We start from the raw sequence: 22,100 nt of genomic DNA on the forward strand, positions 1-22,100 counted from the left end.
CCCCCCCCCCCCGTTCCTGGTCTGAGGCTAGCGCCGTGCTGCGCTGTGCTGATGAGGCAGAGCCCTCTGCGCCTGCATTCCTTCCAGTGAGCTCATTTCCTGGGGAGCGGAGCCGCTGACAGTCGCTGGTCCCTGACCTGCGACCACTTTGCCCTTGTCCCCACCCTACTCAGGTCACTCCCTGTCCGCTCAGCTCGTCAGGGCAGAGGTCCGTGTTCAGAGCCTGGCTGTGCTCGTGCTCCTTGGTCAGCCCTTGCCAGCATGGACACCCACAGCTGCCCAGGTCATCGAGCATTCCTGAGCCGTGTCTGTGACCACGCTGCAGACTGTGTCTCTCAGGGAGTGAGGGTCTGTGTTGGGAGGCAGCTCTGTGTCTTGAACTGCATCTCCTTTTCTTTGCTCTCTTTCGATATAGTATAAGAGTTATTTTGCTTAATTAATTTTCTTTTAATCAAAATGCCAATGTTGTCATTTGAACATGACCCCCAAAGATTGTCGTGCATTTTCATAACATCACCCAGTTAAGGAGGAGGAGTTCTGTTATGGACTTCTTCACAGAAAATTTTTTTTGTTCAATTTAATTTGGGGAGTAAAGTACAATTTTTTAATTTCCCCAGAAGAGCCACTGTACAGCCTCGCCTTGCCATTGTTTCCCATGGCCTCCAGGGCCACCGTGTTGGTAAATACCCCTCCCTGTCCCTTCCCATCTCCCGGCCGGGGGTCCTGGCGGTCAGAAATGCTGGTCACCACAGTAAGACAGCGAGTGGCGTGGAGGTGGAGGACTCCACCCTCATGGGCAGCAGAGGGGTCCTGGCCTTGAGACCGCTCACCTCTAGCCATCTCCCAAGGGGCTGGGCCCTGCACCCTGAGTGTTCTAGGCCTCTCCGCTCAGAGTGTGGTCCTTGGGACGCAGTCTGAGTCCTCTTTAGACCTCGCAGATGGGAATCACATCTGAGCAAGGACCCCAGCGACCTGCATACACATGGCACCTTCTAGAAGCACTGCTCCGGCAGAAGGGCCAGGGCTGGACTGGGCTGTCGTTTACCCACGGTGTGACAGTGGCTAGGGCACGTCTCACTGCAGAGAACTGGCGCCTTGGTCCACGACATGGGACAGGGATGAAAACGCCTGCCGTGCTCTACCTGATTTCGGGAAGCTTAAAACATACTGAGGCGAGCAGTGGCTCCTAACGACCATGACCAGAGGAGCCTGTCTCTAGACCAGCGGTCTGCATGAGGCAAGGAGCTTGCTCTGCACGGAAACCCAGGCACTTCCTTCAGAGAGGAAGTTTTGCTACCGAAACAATTAACTGAACAAACTGCATGGTGACAGAGCCACCGCTGGTGTCCAGGGCCAACCTCCTCCATCTGGTCTTGGAATGAATGCTGCCTTGTGAATCACTGCACTGCAAAGGCGTGACTCACTGTACATTGCTTCTGATCTTAATTTGGGGAAGTGCATTCTTGTGCATTATCATAGTTGCTCCACCCAAGAATTTTAAGAAATGAAGGTAGATGTTATTATCCACTTGTAATGGCTTAAAAGAACTAAGAAAAAAATTCTAGATGGTGGACTGCCTTGCCCTGGCCATACATCTTGTTAGGAGTAGCCCAGGACTGGCTCCCACGTCCTCCTGAGACACTGTTTGCCCCGCACATCACCCTGCCTGGTGCCAGTGGCTGAGGGAGCAGCTCTGGGCCCAACTGCACAGGGAAAGATAAAAGGCTATGTCCTCTCTTCCTTTCTGAAGTGTTGGGGGCTTTGGGTTCTTAAGGCAGGAAAGGAGAACTTCGCTTTAGATTTGTTCTGTAGGTCACCTATTTGATCCTAGCTTCCTGTGCCCTGAAGTTGGTCCCAGCAGAATACCAGAAAATAGGAGGTGGAGAAAGCACAGAGGCTTGCTGACTGAGGGCCTGGAAAGCTGTCTGTGTCCAGACCCAGTGGACTGTTTGTTGACTTAGTGACTTTCCTGGTGCTGAGGCCTCCCTCGGGCTTTGGTCCCCAAGCTCCGGTGTCTCTTGCATTTCAGAACGGCTACACGCCCTTGCACATCGCTGCCAAGCAGAACCAGATGGATGTGGCCCGCAGTCTGCTGCAGTACGGGGCGTCTGCAAATGCAGAGTCGGTGCAGGGCGTGACTCCCCTCCACCTGGCTTCGCAGGAAGGCCACGCAGAGATGGTGACACTGCTCCTCTCGAAGCAAGCCAACGGCAATCTGGGGAACAAGGTAGGCACGGCACCTTCAGATGCCCCCTTCAGTCTCAGCAGTGATCAGTGCCAGCTCACTGGACATAACACCTGCGTACTGAGTACCCACTGTGTGCTCCTCCTCTGAGTTCGATGGTGTGTGTGTGTGTGTATGTGTGTACATTCCTTACAGCAGCCTTTTGTTAGCTTTAGCTCAGTTCTGTAGAAAACCGTTGGGGAGGTTGCTTGTCCTGAAAGCTGCAGGACCCAAGGCCTTTTCTGGCTTTCTTGTACCATCCCTGTCTTTCTAAACAGACACATTCAGGGAGCCACAAAAAGATCATTTTGAAAATCCAGAGTTCGCTTTCTCAAATACGACAGATCTATATCAGGAATGTTTTAAATAGTTTGGTACAAAATATCCATCTCCTATGGGGGAAGATTTTTTTAAACAGACCTGTACGTTAGGAGTTGAATGTAGAAATTACAGGAGGATGAACATGAAGTCTTTTTAAATGTTACACAATACTTAGGGCTCAAGAGCATTTTTCTGGATGAGGTATTGCTGGTTTTCCTCAGGTTCTCAAACAAATTCCTAACCTGACCAAGAATTACTTCTTTTTTAAAATAACTACCTTATTGAAATACATTTCACCCAAAAAATTACCCTTTACACTGTTCAAGTTGATGGTTTTTAGGATATTTACATGGCTGGCCAATCGTCACTACTGTGTAACTTTCAGACATTTTCAGAACCCAGCAGGAACCTGGTCTCCAGAGCAGCCAGTTTCCCTCCCACAAAAGCCCCATCCCTGAGGCCACTCAGCTGCTCTGTCACTTTGCCTGTTCTGGATGTTTATATAAATGGAGTCACACAGTAGAAGAACCATTGCAGATGATTAATTAACATAACAGTTTCTCAAAGATGAGCATTCTAGGAATGACTTCAGACTTCCTAAAAAACTTTCACTCCATCGCTCCTTCGTGTACACACGCAGACAGGTGACTTCCCTTTGGGAACTGTCATGGTGGGATGTTGTGTTTCCTGGCAGCCTGAGTGTCTCCTGGTCCCACTTCTTTGGGCTGTGTTAGGAGACTGTAATGATGGTGGGTCTGTCCCAGAACACACCCCTCACACAGCCGATTCTTGAGTTGATCTTGAGTCAGGTGAGGCACCTGCCTGAAAGGTTGGTGGCTGACACGGTGACCTCAGTGCTGGAGGCACCACCCGTGGATCCTGGGTAGCCTTGGGAAATGCAGGAGGCAGAGGAGAGAAGCAGAGTCCCTGCCTGTGCTGGCAGAGGAACAGGAAGCTGTCCCACTGTCTACAGAGGTCATGGAGGTAAGATGCAGGGCACATGCTACACAGCAAACCAGATGTCTGATTCCATCGCCCGAGGATGAGCTGAGAAGTAGAGCAGGGCTGTCACTCCCGAGACACCCTCCCCTCTGTGCAGTGCTGCACCAGTGCGGATAATGACGTGCTACCTTTACCCGGCACGTCATCCTCTTCCAAATGATCTCACATACACCACGCTTTCTCAAGTGTCCCACTTTGCCCTTGACATTGAGTCAGTGATAATCCCTGTATCCTAAACTAGGAAACCGAGTCTCCAAAATTTAGCATGGAAGTGGGCAATGTTATAATTGGAGGGCACCGTGAGATTCACCGATGACTGTGGCCCAACCCGGTGCACTCCTTGTCCATGTAAATAAAGCTCTATTGGCACACAGCCAGCCTCACTCATTTCCGTGTCAGCCGGAGCTGCTTGTCACCACAACTGGCAACCTTGGGTACTTGCTACAAAGCTATGGGCCTAAGGTCTTGACAGTCCAGCTCCGAACAGAAAACACTGCTAACATCTGATCTAGTTTAGCCAACTCATTTTTTGGGGAGGTAAAGGTATTGAGGTCCTGAACAAGAAGAGTTTTACCAAATAGTTGGTCAAATGCAGGTCAGTGGATAGTGGGGGTACAGTTACCCTGGTGGCAGCGCCCCGTCCCTTCCATCTGGGGTTCCTCTTAGGGCCGCCTCTGGTGAGCAGCTCTAGGCTCTTGAAGAAGAGCTCAGGAACTCAGAGTGAACCCAGTCAGCGGAGGCCGGTGCCGTGGGACCAGAAAGATGGCAGTGGCATCGGTTTCTGCGGCTTCTGAGTCTCAGTTCTCGGGTATCTTGGCTGAACCATCGCAGTCTAACGAAGTAGGGTTCATCCTTCTGCATCTCTGCATGTATTGTATCCACCCAATAAACCTTTCCCTGATAGTGAACTGCGACGCTCCCCAAATAAGTCTGTGCTTGCCTGCGCAGAAAGCAGCAGCAGAGCCGTGTCTTCTGCTCCGCAGAAGCTTCAAGATAAGATGGGACACCTGGGACTTGAGAGGATTCAGGCAGAAGAAAGTGTGAAAACTTGGTCTAGAGAAACGGTTGAGTATAAAAAAAGTACGAGATGAACAGATGCAAGACAGGGAGAATTGAAAGAATGAGGAATCAGCACAATCGAGAACTGACATCTCAGCTGCTAGCTGCAGAAAATGAGTGTAATCTTTTAGAAAAACAATTGGGATACGAGCAGCCTGTGGTAAAGCATGCAGAAATGGAGAGCATCTGTCTCGGAGAAACAGGCAGCCCGAGAATGAGACCGGCAGCAGGCTCAAACGCATGTTCAGAGCCAGCTTGTAAAACTGGATCTTCCGGCAGTGGGACATAGCAAACTTAGCACGAGGCAAGCGCTTGCAGGAAAAAAAAAAAAGGCAAGAATTGGAAGCAAAACTCTGAAAAAGAGCAGAAAGGAAACACATGCAGGCTAAGGCAGCTGAGTAGCAGGCTGACCTAGAAACAGAGACGTACCTTTGAAGATGAAACGACGTCACATGCTCCCACCACAAGAAAAAAAAAAAAAAAGTCAAAACCACCAGAGAAGGAAGGACCTCCTAAATGTTTCAGTGCACAGCCTCATTGTAGATTACGCTTGTGTGATTTTGCCGCTAGACCACAGTCCTAGCCGTGCCATGGTAGCTAATGTTCAACATGTCTCGCACCTAATGAAACCACACAGTGAAGTTTTATGCAGTGATCGAGTGGTGAACAACATTCCTGTGGCAACACAAGTACCTTCACGAGGTAGTAGGAGAAAGAAGTCGGCAACACCTCCCTCTTCCAGCAGCACTGGGGAAGGGCTGTCAGAAGGCCCACCGACTTCACAGGATGGGTCTGGCCCGATGAGCTTTGGTCACCAGCACAGCAGCTTGTGAAACTTCTATAGGAGTCACCAACACTGATTTGAAAGAGCTCCGAGTGTGAACTGGGGCCTAGTGGGAAAGACGGAAGCAGACGCCAACCAAGTAACTAAAGTTTGAAAATGCCAAGCACGGCTAGAGAAAGACGCCAGAGAATCAGGACAAGGAACTCAGAGCTAACAAAAAGACTCTTGATGGAGAAGGAGACAGCAGGAGCCGTGCTTCTGGACTCACAGGAACCACAAGTCAAAAGGCTTTTGCCAAACTGACACCTGGGAAAAAAGCAGGAAAACCCTTCAGTTATTGAAGGACATGCAAACCATACAAAATTTGTTGCACAGCCATAATGTGTGTTGGGATTACTGACTGCTCGCTCCGGGCCATAAATTTTATTCAGATAATCTTTACTCTCCAAAAGTTTTCATGCTCACTAATGTTGGAATACAAGGTGCTCAGGGCCTAGGGTTCATTACTTGGGTTTCTTGTGTTATGTCACAAAACTGAATTTTAAACCATGTACATCAATGAAAATCGATGGAGTTTTAAAATTTGAGAAGCCACATTCTTTAAGACGAATACACTGTACTGGTATATTGCACCTTGTAAACAAGTCACCAATATTTTTACTTGTGGTGTGATTTTTTAAAAAAATTTCTTTCGATATATGTGTATGTATAAATTAGGTTTAAAATTTTTAAAATACAAGGCTGGCCCACAGGCAGCATTTGCCTCAAGAGTCTCATTTTTAAATTTCCCTGGCATCAAGTACCCACTTTACTTTTTTTGTACAACTATTAAAAATACTTTGACTATTGATGGCTATTTTCCATATTTAAGTATTTATATATTTAAGAGGATTTTTGTTTGCTTTTTGGCATTTTAATAAATAATTAGTATTAAATGCATTTCTCTTGTTTTTTTGATACACTTTGAAATTTTTTAAAGATCCAAGTAATCGTTTAAATCAAATCACTTACCTATAAAATTTAAATGCACTTTTAAGAGTAGAGATTGTTAATGAAAAAGATTTTGGGAAAGGGTGAGAGAGACAGAAGGGAGCTGCTGTGAAGCGTGCACTTTTACAGCTTTCTGATCTCCGTCTGTAATCATGTTATTCAGCCACGGCGCTGAGATTTGAATTTTGAAACCTAGAGAACCCCTTGAATATTTGTCTTCGGTGTAGAACATGACTGCAATAAGAACTTTACACATATAATTATCATATCAATGTAAATCTGAATAGATCAGATGTGTTAACTTTCTATAAATTTGCCACTGGAGTTAATAAAGCAGCTTTTTTTTTTTTTTTTATTAAGGAAAAAGAAAACAAAAATGCAGGTCAGTGGCTACAGAGCCAGGTCAGGTTCCCAAACCTCAATACCTTTTCCTGGCTCAAAACTGACGCCCGTTTTTTCTCTCCAGAGTGGACTCACTCCCCTCCATCTGGTGGCACAGGAAGGACACGTCCCAGTGGCAGATGTGCTGATCAAACATGGTGTCACAGTGGATGCCACCACCCGGGTGAGCCTGGCAGCCTCCCCGTCCCATAGGGCCCACCCCTGCTGTCCCACCCAGGGCCACCTCCCTCACCTCTCAGAGCCTCCCTTTGCACAGAGGTGCAAAGAACCGGGTGGAACTTTCCTCCCGCCGTTTCCTCGGCCTGGCAGTGGAGTTTGAAGACCTCGGTCCTAAGGATCTTACTTTCCGTTTGAGGGTTTTAAAAGGTGTGCTAGGCCTTCGAGCCTCTGGAGGAAGAATTTGAGAGAAATGCTTATTCACGACCCTGAGATCAGTCTCAGGGGAGCAGGAAGTACGTCCACCTGTCAGGTTCCCCTGGAGTCACGCAAAAACATGACTTTATTCCTGCATGCAGAGATATCCGTCTGTCTTTCTCTGCACGCCTTCCATGTGCAGGGATCCCTGTACGGCAGTGTGAGGCAAACATGATGTCACACGCACAGTCTACACACTGTGCTAGTGGTGTTTGCAGCTCAGCTGGAGGAGGCTGTGAGGAACAGGGAGGAGCTGAGGAACCTGATGCCTGTGTGAGACAGGAACCAGAACCCAGAGAGGATAGGTTTTTCCAGCAGGGAAGAAAGAAGGGGCTTCATAGATGTGCATTTTGCTCCTCTGTCACAGGCATCTGGGGACACTGCCCTGCTCCACCCCTCTCCCTCCAGAGCTGCCCACCAGAGCACTGGGCACTGAGCACCAATGTCATGCTAAATGTCCTGAAGCTTCAACAAAAACCTGTTTAAACCTGAGAATATTCTAGATCCTTAGGGTTTCTCTTGTGGACCTAGTTTCGTCCTTTGGGGTCCCACTCTGCGGAGCCCCGTTCTGTGCATTAGAACTGACTGGAAACTTGCAAAGCCATTGCAGAGGTCCAGGCCTCAGGCTCTGGAATCTGTCGCTGGTTCCGCTGGGGCATGGGACCAAAGACCTCAAAGGCCTTGGCTTATTCTCCTTTGGGGCGGCCCCTAAATATTCCACAGGAGCTGGGGTGTAGCTTGATGGTAATTGATGGTACCTGCCTAGCTTGCACAAGGCCTCAAGTTTCCTATCAGCACCAAAAAACCAAACATCTAAACAGGACAAATTGGCTCCTTGGCAGCCCAAACCCATGAATAAGTGAGCACAGCCTGCTCATTTCAAGCAGTGACTGCTTTCCATAAATTCCTTGGGCTTTCGCCTTCCTGACAGACACAGGGTAGCGTGGTCAGGCCACCGTGATGCCATGTGGCCTCCTTGAAATGACCCCTGGGATTCTGGCGCTGGCTCCCTCTAGATGTTGCCACTGTCCCTGGGCCCCACCCCCGTCCTCACTCTCTCAGGTGCCCCCAGGGCGCTCCCCTCTCCCCAGGCTGACGCCGTTCCCATGTGCGCACTCTCTGCCACCTCAGCCCTGCTCCTGCCCAGACCGGCAGCCGCCGCCTTCCGCAGGCCCTCCTTCCCTCTTAACCAGCTGCTGCAGCGTTGTAGGCCTTCGAGAAAGGCAGTTGGTAGCAGCTCTCAGCCTGCCCGGATGCCCCCTGGGCACTGAGACCTGTGTGTCTCCCGCGTTTCAGATGGGTTACACACCACTCCACGTGGCCAGCCACTATGGAAACATCAAGCTGGTGAAGTTTCTGCTGCAGCACCAGGCAGACGTCAATGCCAAGACCAAGGTACAGGGTGCTTAGCCCGGGTCCTACCTGGACTCTCCCCATGTGCCATAGGATGCCCTGAGCTGCTCTGAGCATACTTTGGGCTGCGCCGCAGTTTTAAACTTTGTCCCTGCGGGAGTAAATGGGGAAAATGCATTTCTTCATGTCTCCTGCGGGAAGCTGATGGGCTCTGGAGTGTGTGGACCACCCTTCCCCTCAGCGGCGGCCCTGCCATCTTGGCCTTCCTTTACAGCTGGGGTACAGCCCCTTACACCAGGCGGCGCAGCAGGGACACACAGACATCGTGACACTGCTGCTGAGGAGCGGCGCTTCCCCAAACGAGGTCAGCTCGGTGAGTGGTGGCTCATGCCTGGGTCTGGGCCCGGGCCTGCTGTGCTAGGACGCCTGAGCCCTTCGGTGCCTCCTCAGACAGCTCCGTGGTCAGTTCGTTTCTCTGGTGACTGAAGTTCGTCCTTTTAAGCAGCGTTTACTCTCCTCGTTTTGGTTTGAAATGTTCTTGACTCTGCCTCGAGGTGTGAAATGGCTGTCAGGGTGGCACACGTGAGCACAGCGAGCGTCTTCAGGTGCCCTGTCTTGGGGCTGTGGGCCCTCATTCAGAGGATGAACCTCCTCTGTTCCTGTGTGGAGGTTTGATTAGACTGCCTCTGAAAGTGCACAGTGCTGTGAACGCTGGAGGTAACTGGACCGCTGGCCACATCCCAGAGCTACACAGAAAGCCCCCGAGAAACCAAGGCCTCGGCATCAGTTCATTTTCACTTAACTCTTCTCTTGAAATCAAAGCTGCAAGGCCAGAGCTGTGGCTCGTTGGTGCCACACTAGGGCCCGGGATTTCGCTCAGTGGCACTGCACCTGCCTTTCCTTGGCACCACATTTGCCTGGCAAGCACAAAGTCCTGAGTTTGACTCTGGGTACCAAGAAAACCCAAGTTGCAAACATGCCCTGCTCGTCTTTAGTGACTTGTGACCGCCCCCGTGGCCGCTCAGCTGCTGGAAGCACAGGGCTGTTTTGGTGCTGCGCTTCTCCGGGAGCTGTGTCCCTCTGCCTTCTGCTCCGGGGATCAGAGCGGGGCTTCCCACCGCCTCTCCCAGGTTTCCCTCCTGGGAGGCGGCTCTGCCCTCCAGGGTTCCCCCTGCCCCACACCTAACAGCACTGCCATACAGGTCCCCGCCTCCCCCCGCCCCCCGGCCTCTGGGCACTGAGACATGTGCTCTTACAGAGATCTGGTTCTTGGCGCCAAGAGCTTTCTGTCCCTTTGGCCCTTCCACTCTGCCCCCGGGGCCACACTGTCCTCTGACCGGGCCCTCTGTCTGACCGCACCCTCCTGTTCTGTTTGACCTAGAATGGAACCACGCCTCTGGCAATCGCCAAGCGTTTGGGCTACATCTCTGTAATAGACGTGCTCAGAGTCGTCACGGATGAAAGCAGCCTAGTGGTATGTCTGCCCTGCCCTGCACCGGGATCCCAGCCCAAACCCCAGACCTTTGGGTTATGCTGGAAGCCCAGGTCCTCTACCTAGCCGAAAGCACCCACCCAGAGGGCGGCGAGCAGCCTACTTCAGGCGGGCTGTGCTGCCACCTAGTGGCCAGAGACACTGGTGCGGTGGCCAGAGGGAGCAGCGCCCGATGGGACCCAGATGTCCCTGGGGGGCCTGCAGAGAGCCCAGAGGTCTGGTTTTCCTCCTTTGGGGTGCATCTCTTTTCCCACCTCCTCTCTGTCACCTCATGGCTACCAGGTGCCTGGTGGGTGGGAAGGGCGCCCTGCTGTTGGTGCTGAGCTGTCGCCTTCTCTCCTTTCAGTTAGCCGGTGAGAAGCCCCGGATGAGCTACCCTGAGACTGTCGACGAGGTCCTGGACGTCTCTGAGGATGAAGGTGATGTACAGGGTGATGAGCTCACGGGCTCCGAGGGACCCTGAGCACCCCGAGTTGCGTCCTGCCCCTTGCAAAGCTACGGGCGAGGTCCCTCACAGTACACTCGGGTTCAGCACTGGGCAGGGACCCACTCTTTACATATTTGTCCATTATCAAAAACTCCCTTTCGTATAATCGTAGGTTTGGGGAAATTGACATCCAAGGGATCGAAGTTTAAACTCTCCTGAGCTCTTGTGTGTGCACGCGTGTGTGTATGGTGGGCACTGAGTTGGGTGGGATGTGACTCAAATTGGAACTGTGGTAACATTCGGGCTGCTGATTTCCCAACACTCTGCCTGAGTCGAAGTGGGTGATTTACAATCGGTGAAAATTCGTTTTAATAAGGTGTGGCCCAGGTGGGCCGGTAGATTTGGAGATTTGTCCACTGTTATGAAGTCACAGCAGAGTCAACGTGGGGAACTGCAGGGTGCTTTTAGTGCCACCCCCCCCCCCGCAATAATCCCCGCTCCTCTTGAGCTTGCGAGACCTCTGGATTGGACTGAGTCTATGTTGCAGCTCCTGCTGTCTGTAATTCGGTGGCTGTGTGACCTTATCAGTTAATGTGTAGAGCTGTCCTTGTGTGCCCTTGATAATGTGTCTCTACTTTATCTGACCTCAGTGCTGTCCTTCCTTCAACTTGGCTCTCCTTTGCTTTCTAGGAACTGCTCACATAACTATAATGGGTATGCAACACTCTCTGTTCCCTGTGATCTCTCTCACCAGAGTGCATCCCACCCAAGCACTCCAGTCCTCACTAACCATTGCTGCTCTCCATCCTCTGGGGGGCTCAAGTCAGAGCCCAGAGCTTGACTAAATCAGGACATGCTCACCACGTGCCCCTGCCGGGCACTTGCGCGTGCCTGTCCGCGTTGTCTGTACCCATGCCACTGTGTCTGTGGTCATCACTGCATGAGCTGTGTGATTCCATCTGTCAACTCCACACCCCAAAGCCAGGCACACCCTTCTCGTACTCGTTGATGGTGGGCGAGGGCAAGGGCCCAGGCTCCAACCCAGGTCAGGCAAGGAGAGAAACCAAGAGGCCTGGTGCACCAGCAGCCTGAACTCTTTGTAACAAGCTTTGGAATTACAAATAATAATTCCATGATGAGGAATTGTGAGACAACAGAAAAAGTAATGAAAATAACGAAGTTTCAGGAATCATGTTTACAAAATGACTTCCAACCTCTCTGAATGAGTGGATTTGGTTCCAGTGTAGTTAATTCCTCTGTGGTGATGAACAGCAGTAGCAGCTCTTTCTAGGGTGTCACTACACACCTCAAAAGGGCTGCTTTGCAATGGGAACTTGTCAGGCTAAGAAAGTTCTTTCTACCCGTGCTGTCGTCCTTCCTCCAAAGCTGGGTACTAGGAGGTTAGGAGCTGGCTGCCTTGCTCCGAGCTCCTGGGCTGGGGGACCAGGACTGAGCAAACCGTGTGGGGCTCAGGACCCCTTGGAGCATCAGAGGCCACCCTCCCCTCCTCGGGAAGAAAGAGGAGGCCCTCTGTCTCCAGGCACTTGCTCACTAGGGTTTGTGCTTTCCAGGGGAAGACCTCGTAGGCTCCAAGGCTGAGCGGCAGGATTCCAGAGACGTGGATGAAGAGAGGGAGCTACTGGACTTTGTGCCAAAGCTAGACCAGGTGTAAGCAGGGCTGGCTGGAGGGGTCACCCCATGGGAAGCCAAGGGACAGCACTGGATCACGGTGGAGTTGCAGACTGGGGAGAAGTCGTGACAAGGGCAGGACCTGTGTTGTGACGGGAACGTGGTCCCAGCATGTGAGGCTCAGCCAGCTCTGCACCATGCCTGCCAAGGTCACAAGCGGGGACTTCCTCACCTCGACCTGTCCAGTGGGCCTTTTTCCCCAGCACTCTTCCCCCTGGCTCATAGCCTCACGTCCGCAGCCCCTCTCCTCATGAATTCCCAGAATAATCCCCAAGGAAGGGGTTCACATTAGAAAATTGCCAAGCTGCTATCAGCCTCTGGCCACATCCCTCCATCCATGGGGTAAATCTCACAGAGAGCCTGTGGCCACGCAGACCCTGCTTCCCAGGCCTGTCTGATTGCAGTGAGCTCTGCTTCTGTGGAAACATTTTACACAGGGATGATTTACAGAGGAGCCTAACCCCGGCCTCTGTTCGCAGACACTTAGCCCTAGGTGTTTCGGAAACACCGAAGTATCCACTGGCTTACATAGAACAGGGCAGCTCAACAGCAGGGAGGGAAACTACAAAGAAATTAAACCATTTGTATTTAGCAGACTCAGACCCTGGCCATGAGATCTTACACCCACACCAAAACCCATGCCTTCAGTCTCAGCACCCTGGGAGGCTGAGGCAGCACAAGTTCAAGCCCAGCCTGGGCTTCTCAGCAACTTAGTGAGACCTTGACTGAAGTTTTTAAAAAATAAGATTAAAAAAGGCTGAGAATATAGCTCAGTGTGAAGGCCCTAGGTTTAGTCTCTGTACCACAAACAAAACAGAATGCATACCAAAGCTAGGTTCCCAGCTACGTGGGAGGCTGAGGCCAGAAGATTGTAAGTTTGAGTCCAGTGTGGCACTAGCAAAACCCTGTCTTTGTATAAAACCAACAAAAAGATGGGGGATAATGTAGCTCAGGGCAGAGACCCTGGGTTCCATCACTAACACTGAAAACAAAACAAAGCCAAACCAAATGTTCATAGAGTAATATATCACCAAGGCCAGTGTGAGGTCCCGTCCCAGGGGCGGTGTGGCTTCGGCAGGCATAAAGGGCAGGGAGAAGGGACAGAGCGTGGAGGAGTCAGTGCCTCAGCCTGGCCTGCAGGGCGGGGTCCCGCACAGCGCAAGGGAGGCAAAGGCTTCAGGGCTCAGGGAAGAGGCTGGGCCCTGCGTGGGAGTGGGGAGTTGAGGCTGTGCAGAGTCGGCGCAGAGAGGCCTCGCACGCAGGTCTCTTACGAGAGATGGGCTCTCTGCGGCACCACCATTTGATTTTCCGATGCCTCCATGCACAGGGTGGAGTCCCCTGCCATCCCGAGGATCCCTTGCGTCACCCCTGAGATGGTGCTGATCAGGCCTGAGGAGCCGGAGCAGGTGAGAAGCAGCGCGTCCTGCGCTGTCCAGTTTGCAGCCAAGACACCCCTAGTGGAGTGTGCTGGGAACCGACCTGGAGAAGCTTGTGTGTCTGTAGGGCACCTTCCAGTCTCGGTTCGTGTGCTCTGTGGAGGGAGCCCTGGGTGTCAGCCTCTGAGAGTGCTCAGATGAGGAGCTGGGCTGTGAGACGCTGTCATAGCAGTCCAGGTGTGCGTGAGGCTGAGGACCCATGCCAGCAGCTCTGGCTCCAGAGCCCACGCTTACAGCCACATTCCTGTGCCCAGACTCTGTCCTTGTGGGCAGCAGGTCATGCTGCCAGGCAGAAACCCTCCTGGTGGCCCACAGGTGCCCCGGGGATAACCCTGGGCACGTCATGTGCTCTGGGCTCCTCTTTTGCTCCCACAAGAGGGCGCAGCTTCTGCTCGCCTTTCCCCAGGGAATGGGACAGGAGGGTGCCTGAGAGCAGCTCCGGTTGGGTGTTGCTCATCTCGGTACTGTTCTGTGTGTCCTCAGAGCTGCCTCAGTCTGTACAAAGAAGCACATAAGTAAGATACAGTTCACTGCAATCAAACTTCCCTTCGTTGAGTTTTACGCCATTGGCACTTTTTTCCAAGCAAGGAGACTTCATAGGGAGAAGCAGCACTGAGGTGCTGCTGGGGGTTGGCACTGCCACCTCTGCACGGCTCTCCTCCAGCCAAGGCTCAGCTCTAAGACACACATGTCTAGAAGTAGCAGCCTGGGCCCAGACCCAGGTATGGAGCGAGGACCGAGCCAGCTAGCACTGTCCCCTCAGCTGTTCCGAGCCGGGGTGGATCGCAGGGATGAGTGCCGATGTCAGTAGGTGGCCCTGACGCGGCCATGACATGTTCCTGGGTGCTGCCAACAGCAGTGGAAGCCCTCTGTGTGGGCCTGGGTTCCGCTGCTGTCTGACCAGCCCATTCTCTTCAACTGTACTTTTCCTTAGTGCTGGGGATTGAACCCAGGAACTTACACGCACTAAGCTTGTGCTCTACCACCAAGCTGCAAGTACCTCTCTGAACTCCCTCTGGTCAGCGGTCACTTCCTGGGTGCCTGCATAGGGCTTGATGTAGGGGGCCTGGGGCATCTGCCTCCTCGGAGCTGCTGCCCAGCCGGGAAGAGGAATGACTCAGACACACCAGGCAGGAGACAGAGGGCAGGAAGGGTAGATAGCGAAGCACTTGATCGTGCGGTATGAGAAAGCCTTTTCTAGGCCACAAGAGGGACATCTGGACTCAACAGGGGGACTCCTTCCAGAAGCAAGCATGGAAAGGGGACGGGGCCCAGTTCTGGACAGGAGAAGAGTACGATCAGACTCCCTGCGACTGTGCCGTCACTGTGAGGGGAGGAGCACCCCTTCCACAGAGGTGGAGATAGAGGCCTCACAGTGCCCCGTGCACTCACATTCGGACCACAGTCCCACAGGGCAGGCAGCTAGGAGGTGACAGTGCAGGTGCCAGGCCAACTCCGGAGGGGAAACCAGTGGGCCTCAAGCAGGTGGGCAGGTGGGCGGCAGGCAGGGGACCTGCAGCCTGTTGAGAGCAAGGGCTCCCTCCCTCTGTTCCCGAGTCCTGCCCGGGTCTGCAGGCATGGAGAGGCTGTGGAGGTATAGGGGCCTGTGATGCTGTTTCACCCAGGAATGCCTTGTCCCCCAGAGTCTTCCTTCATGGGGCTCTGAGGTCTGCTGTGGCGTTCAGGTGGCCTAGGGGTGGCGTGACGGGAGCCTGGAGGCCTTTCTCTCCTCCTCAGGCCTCTAAAGAGTATGATGAGGACTCGCTCATCCCCAGCAGCCCAGCCACGGAGACCTCCGACAACATCAGCCCAGTGGCCAGCCCTGTCCACACAGGGTGAGTGGCCAGGACCCCAGGGCCCATCCTCCCTGTCCCTGAGAGAGGCACAGGTGCCCAACATGAGGTTGCCCCGCTTCTAGATTTCTAGTCAGCTTCATGGTCGATGCCCGGGGAGGCTCCATGAGAGGAAGTCGCCACAATGGCCTGAGGGTGGTGATCCCGCCACGGACCTGTGCGGCGCCCACACGGATCACCTGCCGCCTGGTGAAGCCCCAGAAGCTGAGCACACCGCCCCCACTGGCTGAGGAGGAGGGCCTGGCCAGCAGGATCATTGCCTTGGGGCCCACGGGCGCCCAGTTCCTGAGGTGAGGCAGCACCCTTGGGCGTGTGCGCGTGGTCCCGTTCCCCAGCCCCGCCCGCGCTGCTCATACACTGCTGCCACTGCCCGGGGGGAGCCCTGGCCCATCCCATTTCTCCACTGCCCCGCCAGGGAAACAGAACGGGGAGCCCACTCCCATCACCCTGCCTTTCCTTAAATACACTAAGGAGCCCAGCCTAGGCAGAGTTACTACTCCCAAACCTTGGTGGGTAATCCCAGTGTTGGGGAGGCTGAAGTGGGAGATTGCAAGCTCAAGACTAGCACAGGCAACTTAAAACAGACAAAAACCCTGTCTTGAAACAAAAAATAAAAAGGGGTAGGGATGTGGCTCAGTGCAAAGGCCCGGGTTCAGTCCCCAGCACTGCCAAAGAAAAAAGTTGTTTTATTTTGCTGGCAAACTGCAGAAGGGAAGGAGAAGACGGGACTGCTTGGGGACCCCTGCAGTTTAACTTTGTGAATGCTGACGCAGTCTCCCTGGAGAGTTCCCCTGTGGCATTGCTCGCACACGGATGGACGCCCCTTGCCTTTGAAGCCAGCGGGGTGTCTCGGAGCGTTGTCGCCCTTCGGGCACTGGGACCCACCCCAGCCCCTCACCCTCGTCATCGCCCTCACCTGTCATGTGCACACTGATTTTCCCTTTCACTGTAACCCTCAAAGCCTCCCACCAGAAGAAATGCCAGGACGGCCTGTGACGGGAAGGGGCCAGGCCCTTAGAGGTTGATCACCTATACGGGGGTGTCGGGTGGGGTCGCAGAGGTTCAGCTGTGCCCAGGGCAGAGGTGCCCGTTCTTGCCCCTCATCACTGCAGCCTGCCTGGGCTCCGGAGGGCACGGGAGCCTCAGGACCTGGGCCTGGGTCTGCTCCACTCAAGGGACAGCAGAGCTGCCACAGGGGAGCCACTGCCTGCCATCTGTCCCTCCTGCTGCAGCCCTGTGATTGTGGAGATCCCCCACTTTGCCTCCTATGGCCGAGGGGATCGTGAGCTTGTGGTCCTGAGGAGCGAGAACGGCTCGGTGTGGAAGGAGCACAAGAGCCGCTACGGCGAGAACAGCCTGGACCAGATCCTCGGCGGGATGGATGAGGGTGAGTGGGCACCAGTGGGGCTGTCGGCTGCTGAGGGCTGGCTGGGAGTGGCCCCGGGGTGGGGGAGCAGTGTCCCTGGGCCGGCTGGGGCTGAGCCTGAGCTCGGCGTGACAGTGTGGGCCACGCTGCCTCGTGCTTCCAGAGCTGGGGAGCCTGGAGGAGCTGGAGAAGAAGAGGGTCTGTCGCATCATCACCACCGACTTCCCCTTGTACTTCGTGATCATGTCTCGGCTCTGCCAGGACTTCGACACCATCGGGCCCGAGGGCGGCTCTCTGAAGAGCAAGCTGGTGCCCCTGGTGCAGGCAATGTTCCCTGAAAATGCCGTCACCAAGAAAGTGAAGCTGGCTCTGCAGGTGACAGCTCCTGCCCCTCTAGGTCCCGGAGGGCAGGAGTCACTTAAGTCCCCCATAAAGACCACCCTCCTCCCTGGAACATCCACTTCCGTCAGGGCCTCAGAATTCCACCGGAGGGAGCTCGAGGGAGAAAGGTGGGTGGAAGGGACGAGGCAGCTGTTACCCGTGAAGTCCAGGAAAACCCCACAGCATGCGTCAAGCCACACTGCCAGTTCTGCTGCAGAGCACGGTGCAGAGCGGAGTGGTGCTGTCAGCCCCAGGGGCCCTGCGCTGGACATGGTGGACGTGGAGGCTTTGGCCTTGTTGGAGGCACCCAGCTGTCTGTCTGACCAGCCCCTCCTCTCCCTTTGGCACCACACAGGCCCAGCCTGTCCCAGACGAGCTGGTCACCAAGCTCCTGGGCAACCAGGCCACGTTCAGCCCCATTGTCACTGTGGAACCACGGCGCCGGAAATTCCACCGTCCCATCGGACTTCGGATCCCACTGCCTCCTTCATGGACAGACAACCCCAGAGACAACGGGGAGGGAGACACCACCAGCCTGCGCCTGCTCTGCAGTGTCATTGGTGAGGCGTCCCTGGGCCTGTCTCACTTTCTCTGCGGCGGCAGCTCCTCCTGGGACATACTGCAGGGGACAGGAACCACTTGGGTTTTGCTGGTTCTCTGGTGTGACATGTGCTTCCAGACAGAGCAGTGGCACGTCTGAGTTAGAGTCCTGAAGGGCCTGCTGCACCCTGGAGAAGGGTGCTGCCAGTTGCTGGGAAGAGGGTCAGATTTTGAGAGGGTGGTGTGCTTGGGCTGTAAACCAAGCCTCACCCAGATGCGCCATCTCTGCCCTCAAGTACGGGGCCTGGGTACTTTGGTGAGCTCCATGGTGAGGCCAGAAGAGCATCCCCAGCCCCACTTCTGCTGCTGTTGCAGGTGGAACTGACCAAGCCCAGTGGGAAGATATCACGGGAACGACCAAGCTTGTGTACGCCAACGAGTGTGCCGACTTCACCACCAACGTCTCCGCCAGGTAGAGGAGGCCCAGAGCCGCCACCAGTGACCCTTAGGCCCTGGCCTGAGCACCGTCCGGGCTGGAGCTCCTTCTATGTCCCCTGGCCATGAGGGATGGCCGAGTGGCCGCTGTGTGGCTCCCAGACCACCCCGACCAGATGAGCCAGGCCCTCCATCATCACCCAGGAGCATGCTTGTTACTCAAGCTCTCATTCCAGGTTTTGGCTGTCAGATTGTCCAAGGACTGCAGAGGCTGTGAACTTCGCCACTCTGTTGTACAAGGAGCTGACCGCGGTGCCCTACATGGCCAAGTTTGTCATTTTCGCCAAGATGAGCGACCCCAGGGAAGGGCGGCTACGGTGCTACTGCATGACAGATGACAAGGTGGACAAGACCCTGGAACAGCACGAGAACTTCGTGGAGGTGGCCCGGAGCAGAGACATAGAGGTGCAGCCCCTGGGTCCCTCTCTCATCGGACTCTCACGGGCCTCCCTCACCTCACACCAGCAACCCGGCCCCAGAGCTAGGGTGGGGCTCTCCCTGCCACTCTGGGGGCTGTGATGGCCGGGGCTGGCGGGAAGTCCTCTGAGCAGGGGACAAGCTCTCTGTCTTAAAGGGCATCTCAGATTAGCTGTCACTCACTGACACAGGGACCCAGCCATGTGCACCCCGGGGAGGCAGCCGTTAGCTGGCTGGTGACTGGTGACAATAACAGTGGGCAGTTCCTGGAGTGATTTCCTACTTTTGACTGATTCCTATATCTGTGGGTACCTTTAACATCCCTGACTCACATGGCAGGCAGCTGAGGGAAGGAGGCAAGGTTAGGCAACTTGCCCAAGTCACCCAGCAGAGTAAAGGGTGGAGACGGGATGTCCCAGTGGCTCAGTGCTAGGCTTTGGTAGCTGAGGAAGCAAGGGCACTGGGGGGCCGTGATGGGAGGTATCGAGGGACGAGGACAGCTGTGACCACACTGCTGACCCCGGATATCTCCTGTGAAGACGCGTGGTGAGCCAACCCCCTGGGGACGTGGAGGGCCACTGTCAGAAGCTCAGTGTGGGGACTTCGGTACCCTGGCTCTGATGCTGAGTCGGTGCTCACTGGGCCCAGCAGTCATGTGCTCTGAGCTTCATTTTCTCAGTGGTCAGATGGGACCCTGAGACCGCACTGGTTTACGTACAGATTAAAACATGGTGTGGTCTTTCTAGAATGGTCTGCTCATGGGCTAAACACCTCTGGCAGATGTAAAAACAGGCCCAGAGCTTTTCAGAAGCCGATCATGATGTCCTTGAGGTGTTCCAGAGTACTTGGTAACAGCCCCTCTGTGCCCAGCAGCTTAGGAAGCGCTTGCTCATCCTGAACTCCGGTGGAGCCAGGAAGCTCGCCTCACTCACCAGCGTGCCTAAGGCAGGAAGCTTCTCCGGACAGTGGGTCCTAGGAGCACGTCCTGAATTTCAGGCTGGGACAAGGGCCTGGCCGGGGAGGGAAGCCAGATGCTGCAAGCGGAGCACCAGGCCCTCCATGTGACGGGCTGTGTCTGCCTCCCTGCCCTCCAGGTTCTGGAAGGGACACCCCTGTTTGCAGAACTTTCTGGGAACCTGGTGCCCGTCAGAAGGGCTGCCCAGCAGCGAAGCTTCCAGTTCCAGTCCTTTCGGGAGAACCGCCTGGCCATCCCTGTGAAGGTGCTGCCGCCTCCTGCCGACCTCCCCTCCGGGTCCGGGAAGTTTGGGAGGCAGAAATCTGTAAGCCTGCCTGCCTGCTGGCCACAGCCACGCCTGCTGAGTCTCCCTCTGTGTGACTGCGTCTAGGTGAGGGACAGCAGTCGGGAGCCAGCAGGGTTCCTGTCCTTCCTGCGAAAAGCAATGAAGTACGAGGACACCCAGCACATCCTCTGCCACCTGAACGTCGCCATGCCCCCCTGGAGCAAGGTAAGCCGCTGTCCAAGTCCCCCAGGCCAGAGGTGGGCAGAGCCCAGCACGAGCACTTCACAGGGCTCCATGCCGGTCACTTGTCTGAGCTTCCCCGCCCTTTCTTCACAGCACGCCGGCTTGGTCATGTGACATAAAGCACAGTGCCCGTTGCTCCAGGTCACCAGCTATAGGAAAGCTGTGATCCAGTCTCTTTGTCATTTACTTGCTTATCTTCCCCAGGGTGCTAGGCCCTCAAAGAAGGGAATCATGGTGTCCTCAGCCACCGCAAACAGCCAGGGCTCTGAGCTCAGCCAAGGAGCCTTGACCAAGTATGTTCACGTATCCGTACCTGTGAGGTACACGTCCACCTACGCCAGGGCCCAAAAGTGCTCGTGTATCTCCGGAGTGTCCGTGCATTCCGTTGGTGTTGTGCTGCTGCTGTTGCTGTTTTACTCATCAGCCTTTCATGCTGATCTAGAGAAGAAGCAAGGCCACATTCATATGTCCATGGCACAATTCTTTCTCTTTCTAGGGAGGAAGGGAACCTACTTTTCTCTCAAAAGCCGTTTCCCGCAACCTCAAACAAAAAATGACCCAGCGTAATGCCCCAGGGCAGCATCAGAAAGGGTTCTGGTGAGGGCCAGGGATGTAGCTCGGTGGTTCCACCGCCTGCCTTGTAAGCACAAGGTCCTGAGTTCGATCCTCAGTACCGAAAAAAGAAATGGGTCTGGTGAAAGGAGAGGGATCCAACAAGAGAAACAGTTTGATGTTCAAATCCCCGGTTCACTGCTTGGTCACTGGGTGACCTCAGGCATGTTTTTGAACTGTCGCTGCCTCGGTTTCCTTGCGGCTGAAATGGGAATAGCAGTAGTACGTATCGGTGTGAGCTGGCTCTCACTGATAAAGTTTGACTTTCATCAGCTTCCTGTCCCTCCTGTACTTCCACTCTGCACTGAGGCTCCAGAGAAACAGCCGCTTCCTGTCCACAGGACCGGGCACCCTTCACCTGCCCACACATAAGCACTCAGACCGCCTTCTCCAGAAAAGGGGACCCCCATACTCAAGGCACCCTGTCCCTTGCCTTCCCTCCACAGGGGACCGGAGCGGAGGACAGGAGGAGGACCCCGACACCCCTGACCCTCCGGTACAGCGTGCTCAGCGAGTCGGCACTCGGTAGGCGCCCTGTGGTGATGCAGTGCTTCCCATGAGGAGGCTGGGTGGCGCCCTCGTCCCATGCCTGGCAGGGCTTCACTGGGGACGCCGTCTCCTGAGCCTGCCCTGCCCACTGCGAGTAGAGCCTGGGACTTGGTCTCCACCGCCCCTCTAGTCAGTGCCACCCAGTGTGACCCGAGTGCTCGCCCACACCTAGCAGATCTGTGCCCGCGGGGCTGCTCAGTGAGATGTCCGTCCCCGCAGGTTTCCCCAGCGGCACAGACGGAGCCGACCTGAAGGTGGCCATCATAACAGAGCACCTTGGCCTCAGCTGGGCAGGTGAGTTGGGATGGGGCAGAAAGGCCCCGGTGTACAGACCCTGCATCTCCCCCATGAGAAGCAGTGGGTACAGCATTTCCAGTGTCCACTGTGTGTCTGGTTTGTGATTGTCTGGGGCAAGTTGTTTGCAAAGTTGCACTGCCAAGTGCCATGGAAAGCAGTGTGCCACCCTTCAGCATCTCTCTGGCTTCCTGTGGAAGAAAGAATCAGCTGCACCTTCCTGGAGGCCTCTGATAGGAATGAGCTTGTTTCACAGAGGGGAAAACGAGGATACAGCTCAGTACAATGACTTGATTGTTTAGGTAGCTAAACAGAACCCAGAAGCCCAAATGGTTCAGCAAAACTGTGCCTCCCGACCTCTACACTATCTGCCCACTCTGGGCAGTGCCTGTCCCGGCAGGTCCCAGCTGGCGTGTTTCATTTCTGCACTGGTGGGCACATCTGACCTCAAGGGGCTCATGGGTTCCGGGCAGCCTCGGCCTCTACAGCTCCACTGTCTCCTTTGTTCTGTGTTTG

General features: G+C 54.6%; 1 protein-coding gene and 1 pseudogene across 6 annotated transcripts in view; both read left to right on the plus strand.

The window, feature by feature from the left end:
* Ank1 (ankyrin 1) overlaps positions 1 to 22,100 on the plus strand; it is a 199,635-nt gene that overhangs the window by 150,458 nt on the left and 27,077 nt on the right. For 5 of the 6 annotated variants that reach the window (XM_010617123.3, XM_010617125.3, XM_010617126.3 and 2 more), the window contains 19 exons: positions 2,030 to 2,227; positions 6,847 to 6,945; positions 8,493 to 8,591; positions 8,824 to 8,922; positions 9,931 to 10,023; positions 10,388 to 10,460; positions 12,040 to 12,136; positions 13,485 to 13,563; positions 15,331 to 15,428; positions 15,512 to 15,736; positions 16,679 to 16,833; positions 16,976 to 17,187; positions 17,549 to 17,753; positions 18,109 to 18,205; positions 18,405 to 18,633; positions 19,740 to 19,865; positions 19,992 to 20,111; positions 21,188 to 21,266; positions 21,510 to 21,584. In XM_010617123.3, the coding sequence (XP_010615425.1) occupies positions 2,030 to 2,227; positions 6,847 to 6,945; positions 8,493 to 8,591; positions 8,824 to 8,922; positions 9,931 to 10,023; positions 10,388 to 10,460; positions 12,040 to 12,136; positions 13,485 to 13,563; positions 15,331 to 15,428; positions 15,512 to 15,736; positions 16,679 to 16,833; positions 16,976 to 17,187; positions 17,549 to 17,753; positions 18,109 to 18,205; positions 18,405 to 18,633; positions 19,740 to 19,865; positions 19,992 to 20,111; positions 21,188 to 21,266; positions 21,510 to 21,584 (2,458 nt within the window). Of the gene's footprint in view, positions 1 to 2,029; positions 2,228 to 6,846; positions 6,946 to 8,492; positions 8,592 to 8,823; positions 8,923 to 9,930; positions 10,024 to 10,387; positions 10,461 to 11,158; positions 11,183 to 12,039; positions 12,137 to 13,484; positions 13,564 to 15,330; positions 15,429 to 15,511; positions 15,737 to 16,678; positions 16,834 to 16,975; positions 17,188 to 17,548; positions 17,754 to 18,108; positions 18,206 to 18,404; positions 18,634 to 19,739; positions 19,866 to 19,991; positions 20,112 to 21,187; positions 21,267 to 21,509; positions 21,585 to 22,100 lie in introns of all 6 variants that reach the window. The other variant, XM_010617122.3, reaches the window with a different exon arrangement.
* On the plus strand, positions 2,249 to 6,210 carry LOC104857307 (annotated as a pseudogene).

The sequence above is a fragment of the Fukomys damarensis genome, unplaced genomic scaffold (genome assembly GCF_012274545.1).
Source record: "Fukomys damarensis isolate Sample0158 unplaced genomic scaffold, DMR_v1.0_HiC HiC_scaffold_18, whole genome shotgun sequence".
Lineage (NCBI taxonomy): Eukaryota > Metazoa > Chordata > Mammalia > Rodentia > Bathyergidae > Fukomys > Fukomys damarensis.